Genomic DNA, 13,400 nt, shown 5'->3' with positions numbered 1-13,400 from the left:
TGATGTTCTGGCACTGACTTTATTGGGGAGGGGGGGATTCATGGTGGTTGGTGGCCATGGGAAGGGTCTGCTGGGCTGGTGGGACCAGGCCAGGAACCATCTGGGATGGTGGACTTCAAGGCTGGGGTTCCTCTGGGCCAGGGTCCATCTGTGCTGGCATCCATCAGGCTGGTGTCCACCTAGACCAGGGCTGATCTGTGATGGCATCCATTAGGTCAGAGTCTGTCTGGACCAGGGTTCAACCATGGCACTGGTGTCCATCTGGACCAAGGTCCATCCAGGCTGGCGTCCATGGCACTGGTGTCCATCTAGACCAAGGTCCATTCAATCTGGCATCCATCAAACCAACATCTGTTGGACCAGGGTCCATCCAGACCATCACCCATCGGGCCAACATCCATCTAGACCATGCTCCAACCTTACCTGCACCCACCAGACCAGGACCCACGGTGCTGATCCTCACTGCAGAGGAGAGAAGAAGCCACCATCAGCATCACAAACCGCATCCAACCCTCATGCTGGACCACACACCCCAACCTCCAAGCCCTGGAGATGCCACCAAGGCTGGTGCTCACCTTGAAGCCACTCCAGGTCCCAATCTCTCGGAACAAGGAGTTACCAGGACAGTCGGTGTGACCCATCTGCCGGTGGCCACGGAGGGTGTAGTTATGGTGGAGCCTCCCCGTCCTCACAGCACAGGGCAGGAGCTGGTCCCTCACCAGGGCGATGGTGTCTGGGTCGGGTAAGGTGCTTGAGAAGTCTCCAACATACCCCACACCGTATCCTTTGCTGTTGTAGCCTTTGGTGTGGGCACCAACCCAATGCCACCCTCGGCCTTGGTACAGGTACCCATCGGAGCCCACCACGAAGCTGCAAAGCACCCATAGGGCATCATGAGGTGTTTGGAGATGGGTGATGGGACCACGGTGGTGGTGGTGATGGGGTCTCACCTGTATCCGATGTCATCCCAACCACGTGCATCCTGGTGGAAGCGCTGCATGGAGCGCATGGCGCGGGAGCAGGAGCGGAAGCTGTGACACGGGGCGCTGGGGATGAACGTGTGGTGGATGAAGACCGACTCCAAGGGCAAGGTCAAGGCTTTGGGGGTGCCCCGGTAGGGACGGGCACCCCACATGCACCGGGGCACGATGGGTGGGCACTCTGCAAGGGAAGGGGACATGGAGCATCTCCTTGGGGACATGGAGCATCTCTTCAGGGACATGGGGACATGGAGCGTCTCCCTGGGGCTTGGGGACATGGAGCATCTGCCCAGTGAGGGACACCTTGGCCTGGGACATGGGAATGGCTTCCCGGGGTCCCTTCATCTAAAGGACACGGAGCATCTGCTCAGGGGGTCCCTTGGCTGGTGGCCATCCAGGGGACACATCAGTGTCCATCCAGAGGACAAAGCAGTGCCCAGGGACCCATTATCCTCGGGACACACTGGTGGCCATCCAGGGGGCATGGTGGTGTCCATCCAGAGAACACAGTGTTGGCTATCAAGGAGACACATCAGTGTCCATCCAGAGGACAAAGTAGTATCCAGGGACCCATTATCCTAGGGACACTCTGGTGGCCATCCAGGGAACACGGTGGTGTCCATACAGGGGACACATCTGTGTCCATCCAGAGGACATGGTGGTGGCCATCCAGAGAGCAAAGCAGTGCCCAGGGACCCATTATCCATGGGATACACCAATGTCCATCCAGAGGACGTGGTGATGTCCATCAAGGGGACAGACCAGAGGACATACTAATGCCCATCCAGGGGACACAGTGGCATCCCACCATCCACGAACCACCACCCAGGGGCCACACAGCGGTGTCCCACCATCCCAGGCCATGTGTGACCACTCATCTCTCCGCGCTTCACTCCCCTTAGTGCCACCTCCACCAGGGTGCCATTGGGGACCCCCATCCCACCAAAGCTCCATTGGGGTGCAAAGACCTCCCATCACCATCTCCCTACCCACGTAGAGCTGGGTGAAGTCCCGCGCCGCCCGGTGCGCGATGGCCACCAGCTCCTCTGGTCCCACATCCTCCAGGAGCTCCCTTGTGGGTGGCAGCACCCGCAGCACCCTCAGCATCACCTCCACCTCCTGCTCCAGCTTCTCCGGCCCCATCAGCACCCCAAAGTCTCGCCGCCGGTAGCTGCTGCGAGGTCTCCCTTTCTCCGTGGTGTTGCCCATCCCATAGTAACCCCGCAGGAGATCAGTGAGGGGGATGGGTGCTTGGGCCATTTGGGCACCCAACAGCACCCCATCCATGGCCCCGTTGGCGACGGCATCAGGGATGGGTGATGGGGGTCCCAGTAGGGTGTAGTTTTGGGGGTCATCCACATCATCCCAACAGCCTCCGGGTCCCAGCGTGGCTCCATCACCACCACGAGCCAAGAGGAACGATGTCCCCAAGGCCTCGGTGATGGTGACAGCGTAAAGCGGGTCAATGGGTGGCTCGAAGGTGGGGAAGGGCCACCCCGACACCCTCTTTTGGCCAACCTCAATGCCGGCGAGGAGGGGACCCAAGGCCACGGTGGAGCCATCGGGTGCCAGCACCGCAGCGTCACGGTGGAGGAGCTGGGTGAGGAGCACCCATTGCTCGTGGCTGAGTGCTGGTGGGGCTGGTGGGACATGGGGTGGCTCCCCCAGCACTGCGCGGCACCCCGGGGTGCTGCAGGCACCCAGCGCCCGCGCCAGCTCGGGTATGGTCAGGTTGGGGTTGCTGGACTCAAGGGCTTCCATGATCTTCACCACGGTGTCCATGTGGCGTGGTGGGAGACCTGCAGAGGGGACAGGGAGGAGCACCCATGGGTGAAGAGGTGGCTATAGGTGAAGGGAGGGATGGAGCATCGTGGGGAGGATTTGGACACAAAAGAGGGGGAAAAGACCCAAAACAGGGGGGAAAGAACCCAAAACAGGATGAGAGCTTCCAAAACAGGGTGAATGGACCCAAACCGAACTGAGAGGACCCAAAAGAGGGTGAAAGGACCCAAAACAGGGGGAAAGGATCCAAACCAGGTGAGAGCACCCAAAACAGGGGAGAAAGTACCTAGGAAAAGGTAAATGCACCCAAAACAGGGTGAAAGGACCATAAACAGGGTGAAAGGACCATAAACAGGGTGAAAGGACCCAAAACAGGGTGACAGCACCCAAATCAGGATGAATGCACCCCGAGCAATGCGAAAGCGCCCAGAGGAGGGAGCCAATCACCCAGGAAAAGGGTGAATGCACCTAAACCAGGGCTAAATCACCCCAAAACAGGGCGAAAGCACCCCAAAACAGGACAAAAGTACCCAAATCAGGGCAGAAGCACCCAAATCAGGGCGAAAGTACCCAAAACAGGGTGAAAGCAGCCGAAAACAGGGCAAAAGCACCCAAATCAGTGCAAAAGTACACAAATCAGGGCGAAAGTACCCAAAACAGGGTGAAAGCACCCAGAGGACAGTGTAAGCATCCAGGAAAAGGGTGAATGCAACTAAAACAGGGTGAAAACACCCCCAAAACCAGGCAAAAGCACCCAAAACATGGTGAGAGCACCCAGAAAAGGACAAATGCCTCCAAAACGGGGCAAAAGCACCCAAACCAGGGTGAAAACACCCCGAAACAAGGTGAAAGCGCCCAGAGGAGGGCGCAAGCACCCAGGAAAAGGGTGAATGCACCTAAACCAGGGTGAAACCACCCCAAAACCGGGTGAAACCACCCCAAAACAAGCCAAAACCCCCCAAACCAGGACAGAAGCACCCAGCCCCCCGCTTCTGCATCCATCATTAGCACCCATCACCCAGTACCGCTGTTCGTCTCACCCCCCTCCCCACTCCCATGGGCACAGCTTTGGGCTGGAATCCCCCGGATTAGGGCAAATCAAAGCAACCGGAGCCTGACAAGGGGCCGCTGCGGTTGCCACACGTGTGGAGGCATGTTGAGGCATGTTAGAGCATGTGGGTTGCACACTGGGGTGTGTTGTGACGTACTGTGATATGCTGGGGCGTGTTGTGGGGTGTTGTGGCGTATTTCACCGTGTTGTGGGGTGCTTTAGCATGTTGTGGCATGTCGAGGCGTGTCCCTACCTGTGCCGGGGCGGGTGCACACGCTCAGCACCAGGAGGAGCCGCAGGAACATGCCGCCGGATCCGGGTGTGTCCCGTGTTGCTGGGTCCATGTCACCGGACTTTGTCCCCACCGATGGCACCGGGGAGGGGACACGGGGCGGGGACAGGGGTTGACACACGTGTGTGTTGCGTGGGCAGCGCTACAGCACGTGTGTGCGTGGGTGAGTGGGGGGGTGAGCACATGTGTAGGAGGGGCCTAGGAAGGGGCTACACATGTGTGCGTGTATGTATGTGTGCATACATATGTGCTCATGTACACAAAGTGGGGTGTGTGTATGTGCACATGCCTGCGTGTGTCTGCATATATGCACACGTATGTGCGCACATGCATGGGGTGTTTCTACATGTGTTTTCATGAGTGTGCACAAGTGGGGGGGTGTGTGCATGCACATATGTGTATGCAGGGGGGATGTGCATGTGTGCGTTCACATGCTTGTGCATGGAGTGCTTCTACACGTGTGTGTATACAGACATGTGTGTGCTCAAGGGGTGCGTGCACAGGGTGTCCATACATACATGTGTGTGCATTGTGTGTGCATGGAGTGTATGGACGTACATACATGTATGTGTATGTGTGTGTGCATGGGGAGATTGTCTATATGTTGTAGACATATGTAGTGCACAAAGTGCGTGCATACATACATGTGTGTGCATGGGGGTGTGCATGGGGTGTGCGTGTTCTTATATGTGCACAAGTATGTGCAAACAAAGAACGTGTGTGCATATGTGTGCATGTGTGTGCATGTGCATGTATGTATGTGTGCCACCAGGACACATGTCAGAGCCTGAAGCCACCATGCGTGGGGGGACAATGCCATCAGGACACACATGAAGGAACAATGCCATCAGAACACACATGTCAGGGCATGAAGCCACCAGGACATGTCAGGGCATGATGCCACCATGCATGGGGGAACGGTGCCACCAGAACACCCATGTCAGGGCATGAAGCCATCAGGACACGTATGAAGGGCTGATGCTGCCATAACACACGTGACACCAGAGCCACCCCCAGTGATCCCGCACTGGGGACACGTGACGAGGCGGTGCAGTGGCCTTTGCCCTGTCCCTTGGCTTTTCCTTTGGCGTGTTCCTGGCGTGTCCTGGCGTGTCGGTGGCGTGTGCTGGCGGCAGCCATGGCGCTGGGGTCCCTGGGAGTGCTGGCTCTGGGCTCAGTGGTGCTGGCGCTGCTGCTGCGGTGGCTTTGGGACACGCTGGTCCTTGTCAGCAGCATCCGGGACACATGTCACCAACTGCGCCGCTTCCCCTGCCCGCCCTGGCGCAGCTGGGTGCTGGGGCACACCGGCATGGTGAGCGGCGGGGGGGGACACGGGCGCCAACAGGGGCGACAACGAGGGGCGACAACGGGGAGCAAGAGGGGACAAGAGGGACACAACGGGAGGAGAAGGCGGGGACAACGAGGGACAACGGGGTGGCAATGGGGTGGCAACGGAGGGGGGACAAGAGGGGTACAATGGGGGGACAACGGGGGGACAACGAGAGGTGACAACAAGGGGACAACGAGGGGGCAAAAAGGGGACAACAAGGGAGAAGGGGGGGATGATGGGGTGGCAACGATGGAGACGAGGGGGGACAAAGGGGGGGGTAAGAGGGGCGAGCGTGGGGGACAATGGGACAACAAGGGGGGAAAAGGGGGCGACAACGAGGGGCAACAACGGGGAGCAAGAGGGGACAAGAGGGACACAACGGGAGGAGAAGGCGGGGACAACGAGGGACAACGGGGTGGCAATGGGGTGGCAACAGAGGGGGGACAAGAGGGGGACAATGGGGGGACAACGGGGGGTGACAACAAGGGGACAACGAGGGGGCAAAAAGGGGACAAGAAGGGAGAAGGGGGGGATGATGGGGTGGCAACGGGGGAGAAGAGGGGGGACAAAGGGGGAGATAAGAGGGGTGACCATGGGGGACAATGGGACAACAAGAGGGGCGACAATGAGGGGCAACAACGGGGAGCAAGAGGGGACAAGAGGGACACAATGGGAGGAGAAGGCGGGGACAACGAGGGACAACGGGGTGGCAGTGGGGTGGCAACAGAGGGGGGACAAGAGGGGGACAATGGGGGGACAATGAGGGGTGACAACAAGGGGACAACAAGGGGGCAAAAAGGGGACAAGAAGGGAGAAGGGGGGGATGATGGAGTGGCAAAAAGGGAGACGAGGAGGGACAAGGGGGGGGATAAGAGGGGCGAGCGTGGGGGACAATGGGACAACAAGGGGGGACAAGAGGGGCGACAACAGGATGGCAACAGGGGGACAGTGGGGGCTCAAGGGGGGACAACGGGGAGGCAACAGGGGGAAAAGGGGTGACAACAGAGGGGCAACGGGGGGACAACGGTGGGACAACGAGGGGATGAAGGAGGACAAGAGGGGCAACAACAGGGTGCCAACAGTGGGACAAGGGAGGGACAATGGGGGGACAATGGGGTGGCAATGGGGGGACAAGTGGGGGGACAAGAGGGGCAGCAATGGGAGGACAACAGAAGGACAAGGGGGGACGAAAGGGGCAACAATGGGACGGCAACGGGGGACAACAGAGGCTCAAGTAGGAACAACGGGCTGTAACGGGGGTGACGAGGGGAGGACAAGAGGGGGGCAAGGGGGGACAAGAGGGGGACAAGGGGGGACAGGGGGGTGGCATCTGGGGGGGACAGTAAGGGCAGGGTGGTGACTCCTGTGGAGGTGTGGAGGTGGCAGGAACAGGAGGGTGGCACTTGGGGGGACAGTGAGGGCAGGGTGGTGGCATCTGGGAGAGACACAGTGGGGACACAGTGGGGACAGGGTGGTGGCATCTGGGAGGGACGCACAGTGGGGACAGAGTGATGGCACTGGTGGGGTTGACAGGCACAGGGTGGTGGCACTTTGGAGAGGACACAAGGCCACAGTGTTGACACATGAGCTTGAGTGTCCCCAAGACCATCTGTGACCCCAGGATGAAACCATCCCCATGAGCTGGGGACCAGCATGTCATCAAGGTTGGCCATGACCATGGGGTCCAGCATGTCCCCAAGGCTAGCCATGACCGTGGGTGCAGCATGTCCCCAAGGCTGGCCATGACCATGGGTCCAGCATGTCCCCATGTTTGGCCATGACCGTGGGTCCAGCATGTCCCCAAGGCTGGCCATGACCATGGGACCAGCATGTCCCCAAGGCTGGCCATGCCCCTCGGGACAAGGGTGTCCCCAAGGCTGTCCCTTGTCCCCTGGGCAGGCCAAGGTCACGGAGGAGGGGTTGGAGCAGGCGGAGGAGCTGGCGACCCGGTACCGCCGCGGGTGCCTCTGGTGGTTCCTGCCCTGGATGCCGGCCCTGAGGCTCTTCCACCCCGACACGCTGCGCCCCGTGCTCATGGCCACAGGTAGGGCACCAGCGCCATGGGTCTGCATGGCACCCAACACTGACCTGCACCCATCCCCATGGCACCCAATACCGACCTGCACCCACTGCCTGCACCCCATGGTCACCCAGAGGTGTCCCCATGGCTGGCCGTGTCCATGCACCCATCATGTGGTAGCCACCAAGCCAACCTCAAGGGGCTTCAGAGGCACCCAGGGGTCACCCTTGGTTGGCCCAGTGAGTGCCCATGCCATGGTGGCCACCAGCATGTCCCCATGAAGGTCCCCAGGGCCAGCTAAAGGTATCACCATGGCTAGCTCTTATAGCACCCAATAGTGGCCACCAACCTGTCCCTCAGGGTCCCCAAGGCCACTCAACGATGTGACCCATGGCTAGTGCTTATAGCACCCAATAGTGGCCACCAACCTGTCCCTGTGGGTCCCCAAGGCCACCCAAAGGTGTCACCCTTGGTTAGCCCCATAAGGCAGGGACATGGGTTAGCCCATGCCATGGTGGCCATCAACCTGTCCTTGGGGATCCCTGTGGCCACCCAAAGGTGTCACCATGGCTAGCCCTTATAGCACCTGATAGTGGCCACCAACCTATTCTTGAGGCTCCCCATGGCCACCCAAAGGTGTCACCATGGCTAGCCCTTATAGCACCCAATAGTGGCCACCAACCTGATCTTGAGGCTCCCCATGGCCACCCAAAGGTGTCACCACCAAGGTGGTGGCCTGCTTGCACCCAAACCCCTGTCCTGTGGTGCTTATGGGTGCAGACAGAGGGTCCCTCACCCAAGGGACCCCAGCACCCTCCTTGCAGTGATGCCACCCTCACCCCTGCTCCCCTCCTGCAGCCTCCATCGCCCCCAAGGACCGGCTCTTCTACGGCTTCCTCAAACCCTGGCTGGGTGAGTGGGTGCTCGGGGGTGGTGGGCTGGGGCAGGCAGCACCCGTGGGTGCCCCATTGATGGAGATGGGTGCCCCCATGCAGGGGATGGGCTGCTGCTGAGCCATGGGCACAAGTGGGCGCAGCACCGGCGCCTCCTGACACCCGCCTTCCATGGGGACCTGCTCAAGTCCTACATGGGCATCTTCAACCAGAGCACCAACGTCATGCACGTGAGCACCCAGACCTGCACCCACAGCCCTGCCAGCACCCACTGCCTGCACCCACTGCCTGCAACCCCCGCCTGCACCCACAACCCTACCTACACCCACTGCCTGCACCCCCTGCCTGCACCCACAACCCTGCCAGCACCCACTGCCTGCACCCACTGCCTGCACCCACAACCCTGCCTGCACCCCCTGCCTGCACCCACTGCCTGCACCCACAACCCTGCCTGCACCCCTGCCTGCACCCACCGTCTGCACCCACTGCCTGCACCCACAACCCTGCCAGCACCCACTGCCTGCACCCACTGCCTGCAACCCCCGCCTGCCCCCACAACCCTGCCTACACCCACTGCCTGCACCCAAAGCCCTGCCTGCACCCAGTGCCTGCAGCCAGTGCCTGCACCTACTGCCTGCACCCTAACCTGTACCTAGAGCCCTGCCTGCACCCATAGCCCTGCCTGCACCCACTGCCTGCCCCCAGCACCCATCCTGCAACCGGGACCCATCCCTGCATCCAGCACCCATCCTGCCACCAGGACCCATCCTGTACCCAGCACCCACCTTGCACCCATAGCTGCCCCCAGCACCCATCCCTTCACAGGCCAAGTGGCGGGCAGCAGCGGGCCCCACGGGTGCTGCGGTGGCGCTGGAGGTGCTGGACCAGCTGAGCCTCCTCACCCTGGACACCCTCCAGAGATGCATCTTCAGCCACGAGAGCCACTGCCAGCAGTGAGCGGCACCCTGTGTCCTGTGGGTCACCCTTGGGTGTCACCCTGTCCCCTCTTCTTATGGTCCCCACACAGGGAACACCCCTTCCCCCAGCTCTGTCCCCCCATGGTGGCTTTGCACCCATGAAGGTCACCCCTTGTCCCTTCTGGGGTCCCCCCTGCCCTGGTTTGGTCCCCAATGGAGTCCTCTTTAAGTGTCACCCCAGCTTGGTCCCACATGTCCCCATGGCCATGGGACCTTCTGCCACCCCATGTCCCCATTGAAGCTCCCCATGCCCATTGGGGTGACCCCTGTTGGTCATTCCCAGTGTCCCACGGGCTTTGCACCCATCAAGGTCCCACCATCCCAACTCTGTCCCTTTGGTGTCCCCCCTTATTCCATCTTTGCCCTCACCTCAAGGGCTCTGGGTCCCATTAGATGTCCCCCATAAGCTGAAGGTCCCCATGTCCATTGGGGTGGCCCCTGTTGGTCATCCCTGATGGTCCCATGGGCTTTGCACCCATCAAGGTCCCACCCTCCCAACCTGTCCCTTTGGGGTCCCCCCTTGTTCCCTCACCTCAAGTTCTCTGAGTCCCCTTTGGGTGTCCCCCACAAGCTGCAGCTCCCCATGGCCATCGAGGTGGCCCCTGTTGACCACCCCTGATGGTCCCTGTTGGCCCATAGGCAGCCCAGCGAGTACATCAAGGCCATCCTGGAGCTGAGCAGGCTGGTGGTGCAGCGCCAGCAGCGCCTTCTCCATTACTTCTGGTGGCTTTATCAGCTCTCGGGCGACGGGCGCCGCTTCACCCAGGCTTGTGCCACCGTCCATGGCTTCACCGCGGCCGTGGTGCAGCGCCGGCGCCAGGCTCTCCAACGCCTGGGCCACCAGGCCTGGATGGACCAACACCGCGGCCAGCGCATGGACTTCATCGACCTGCTGCTGCTTGCTAAGGTGGGCCAAGGGGTGGTGGCCGTAGGGGAGGTTGGCCATGGGGTGGTGGTGGCCATTGTGGGGTGGTGGTGGCCATAGAGTGATGGTGGAGGCCAAAGGGATGGTGATGGCCATAGAAGGTTGGCCATAGGGTGGTGGTGGCCATTGTAGGATGATGGTGGCCATTGTGGGGTGGTGGTGGCCATAGAGTGATGGTGGAGGCCAAAGGGATGGTGGTGGCCATAGAAGGTTGGCCATAGGGTGGTGGTGGCCATTGTAGCGTGGTGGTGGCCATCGTAGGGTGGTGGTGGCCAAGGGGATAGTGGTGGCCATAGAGTGATGGTGGAGGCCAAAGGGATGGTGACAGCCATAGAAGGTTGGCCATGGGGTGGTGATGGCCATTTTGGGGTGGTGGTGGCCAAGGGGATGGTGGTGGCCATAGAAGGTTGGCCATGGGGTGGTGATGGCCATTGTGGGGTGGTGGCCAAGGGGATGGTGGTAGCCATGGGGAAGGTTGGCCATAGGGTGATGGCCATAGGGTGATGGCCATAGGATCTGGTTGTGATCAAGGGCATAGGTGACCAAGGGCATTGTGGTGGCTAAAGGGATGGTGGTGGTCATGGAAGGTTGGCCATAGGATGGTGGTCATAGGGGTGTGGTGGTGGCCAAGGGGATGATGGTGGCCATGGAAGGTTGGCCATGGGGTGGTGATGGTCATGGGGGGGTAGTGGTGGCCAAGGGGATGGTGGCAACCACAGAAGGTTGTCCATAAGGTGTTGAGCATAGGGAGGCGGAGGTGGCCAAGGGGATGGTGGTGGCCATGTTGAAGGATGGCCATAGGGTGGTGGCCCAAGGGGATGGCGGTGACCACGGAAGGTTTGCCACAGGATGATGGCCATAGTGGCCTGGTGGTGGCCAAAGGAATGATGGTGGCCATAGGCAGACCTGGCTGTAGGCTGGTGGCCATAGGGAGGTGGAGGTGGCTAAGGGGATGATGGTGGCCATGGAACACTGGTGGCCATGTGGCACGTTGCCCATAGACTGGTTGGCCCTTGACCACCATGTTCACCCTTGGCAGGACGAGGACGGGAACACGCTGTCGGACGAGGACATTGCGGCTGAGGCCAACACCTTCATGTTCGCAGGTGAGGATGAGCCACCACCAGGCACCACCAGAAGGAGGTGACCCCCATGTCCCCAAGCTCACCCCTTGTCCCTGCAGGCCATGATACAACAGCCAGCGGCTTGTCATGGCTGTTCTACAACCTGGCCTGCCACCAGCAGCACCAGGACCGCTGCCGCCAGGAGGTCCAGGAGCTCCTCAAGGGCCGGGACGTGGAGGACATTGAATGGTGAGAGGTCCCCGGTGTCACCCCTTGGCCACCTGGGCTTGGGGACACCAGTGCCACCATCGCTTACCCCCAGGGACGACCTGTCCCACCTGCCCTTCACCACCATGTGCATCAAGGAGAGCCTCCGCCTGCATCCCCCGGTGGTCGCCGTGTCCCGCCGCTGCAGCCGGGACCTCGCCACGCGTGATGGACGGGTCATCCCCAAGGGTATGGTTCAACCTGGGTGTCCCCAGTGTCACCTCCTTGTCCCCTTGTCCTTAAGGTGGCCCTTGCCATCCCACCAGGGGTCATCTGCTTGATGAGCATCTACGGGACCCATCACAACCCTGAAATGTGGCCCGACCCTCAGGTAGAACCACTTGGTCTTGGTGGCATGACCATGGGACAGCGAGATGTCCCCATCACCATGGGTATGGACAACCATGTCCCCATGGCCATGTCACTCCAGGTCTACAACCCATTGAGGTTCAGCCCAGAGAACAGCCAGGGACGGCCCCCATTGGCCTTCATCCCCTTCTCTGCTGGCCCCAGGTAAGCCGTGGTGGGGACACCCCATAGCCTGAAGGGGTGATTGAGCCAAGTTTGGGTGTCCTGGGGACAACTCCATCCCCATGGGGAGGTTCCACCACCCGGCTGTCACCATGGAGGTGACAGAAGGGGACGTGGTGGCAGGAACTGCATCGGGCAGAGCTTCGCCATGGCCGAGATGAAGGTGGTGGTGGCCCTGACGCTGGCTCGGTTCCGCATCCGCCCGGACCCGGCGCGGCCACCGCGGCGCAAGCCCGAGCTCATCCTGCGCACCGAGGACGGGCTCTGGCTGCTGCTGGAGCCGCTGCCCAAGGGGGCCTGAGGGACACCGTGGGGACACCGTGGGGACACCTCCTGGGGACACCATGGGGACACCTCCTGGGGACACCGTGGAGACACCTCCTGGGGACATTGGGACACCCCAGAGAGGAGAAGGGAATAAATGTACCGTGGAGGGGATGGTGTGGTGCTGTGTGATGGGGATGGGTGGTGGGGATGTGGCCTCCTCCATCATGTGTCACTGCATGGCGTGAGCATGTCCCACCATGCTGTATGTTGCTGTACATGGACATGCCACGTGTGACTATCCATGGACATGTCCCTCCATGACACATGTCACTATTCGTGAACGTGTCACCCCATGACACATGTCACCACCCATGGACATGTCCCCCACATGCACATGACCCCATGCCACATGTGTCATGTTCACACCCCTGCACGTGTCCCCCCCATGACACATGTCACCATCCATGGACATGTCCCCCGATGACACATGTCCTGTCCTGACATGGACGTGCCCCACCACGCCACGTGTAGCCATTCGTGGGCATGTCACCCCATACCACATATCACCATCCATAGACATGTCCCCACGTCACTGTACATGTATGTGTCCCCCATGTCACATGTCACCGTACATGTATGTCTTCCTCTATGTCCTGTGCCATCATACACGTATGTGTCCCCACATGTTCCATGTCACTGTACATGTATGTCTTCCCCACGACATGTCACCATACATATGTGTCCCCACATGTCCCATGTCACCCTACATGTATGTCCCCCATGTCCCATGTCATTGTACATATATATGTTCCCACATGTCCCATGTCACTGTACATGTATGTGCCCCCCACATCACGCCCGGCACAGGCAGCGCAGGGGTGGGCGTGGCCACGTCCAGCCGGTGGGCGTGGCCACAGCGGGCTGGGCGATGGGTGGCCAATCACATTCGGGGGCGGGCGTGGCTACACCAACAAAGGGGCGGGGTTACCGTCAAGGGGGCGTGGTTACGGCCAAAGGGGCG

The 13,400-nt window shown here is 60.6% G+C and overlaps 2 protein-coding genes across 4 annotated transcripts; one reads left to right on the top strand and one right to left on the bottom strand.

Annotated features, from left to right (window-relative positions):
• Positions 1-4,149, bottom strand: LOC115603558 (N-acetylmuramoyl-L-alanine amidase-like). Its single transcript, XM_030475489.1, has 5 exons — positions 4,067-4,149; positions 1,970-2,779; positions 951-1,161; positions 576-870; positions 1-462 (listed from the first exon to the last, which is right to left on the bottom strand). The coding sequence occupies exons 1-5, from the start codon at positions 4,116-4,118 to the stop codon at positions 460-462; spliced, it is 1,371 nt and encodes a 456-aa protein (XP_030331349.1). The 5' UTR covers positions 4,119-4,149; the 3' UTR covers positions 1-459.
• A 965-nt stretch (positions 4,150-5,114) lies between these two features.
• LOC115603556 (cytochrome P450 4F22-like) lies at positions 5,115-12,550 on the top strand. 3 transcript variants are annotated; one of them, XM_030475485.1, is made up of 13 exons: positions 5,360-5,417; positions 6,969-7,099; positions 7,335-7,479; positions 8,314-8,367; positions 8,451-8,578; positions 9,174-9,301; positions 9,965-10,232; positions 11,290-11,356; positions 11,434-11,563; positions 11,637-11,770; positions 11,848-11,912; positions 12,012-12,094; positions 12,236-12,550. In XM_030475485.1, exons 3-13 carry the CDS (start codon positions 7,422-7,424, stop codon positions 12,411-12,413), a joined length of 1,293 nt encoding a protein of 430 aa, XP_030331345.1. In that variant the 5' UTR covers positions 5,360-5,417; positions 6,969-7,099; positions 7,335-7,421; the 3' UTR covers positions 12,414-12,550. The 3 variants fall into 3 exon arrangements, with proteins under 3 accessions (XP_030331344.1, XP_030331345.1, XP_030331346.1); XM_030475486.1 differs by lacking the exon at positions 5,360-5,417 and adding an exon at positions 6,633-6,669; XM_030475484.1 differs by lacking the exon at positions 6,969-7,099 and having other exon boundaries at positions 5,115-5,417.
• The last annotated feature ends 850 nt before the right edge of the window (positions 12,551-13,400 follow it).

The sequence above is a fragment of the Strigops habroptila genome, unplaced genomic scaffold (genome assembly GCF_004027225.2).
Source record: "Strigops habroptila isolate Jane unplaced genomic scaffold, bStrHab1.2.pri NW_022045640.1_ctg1, whole genome shotgun sequence".
Lineage (NCBI taxonomy): Eukaryota > Metazoa > Chordata > Aves > Psittaciformes > Psittacidae > Strigops > Strigops habroptila.
Note: the sequence above shows the minus strand (reverse complement) of the source record. Positions and strands in the feature narration are given on the sequence as shown.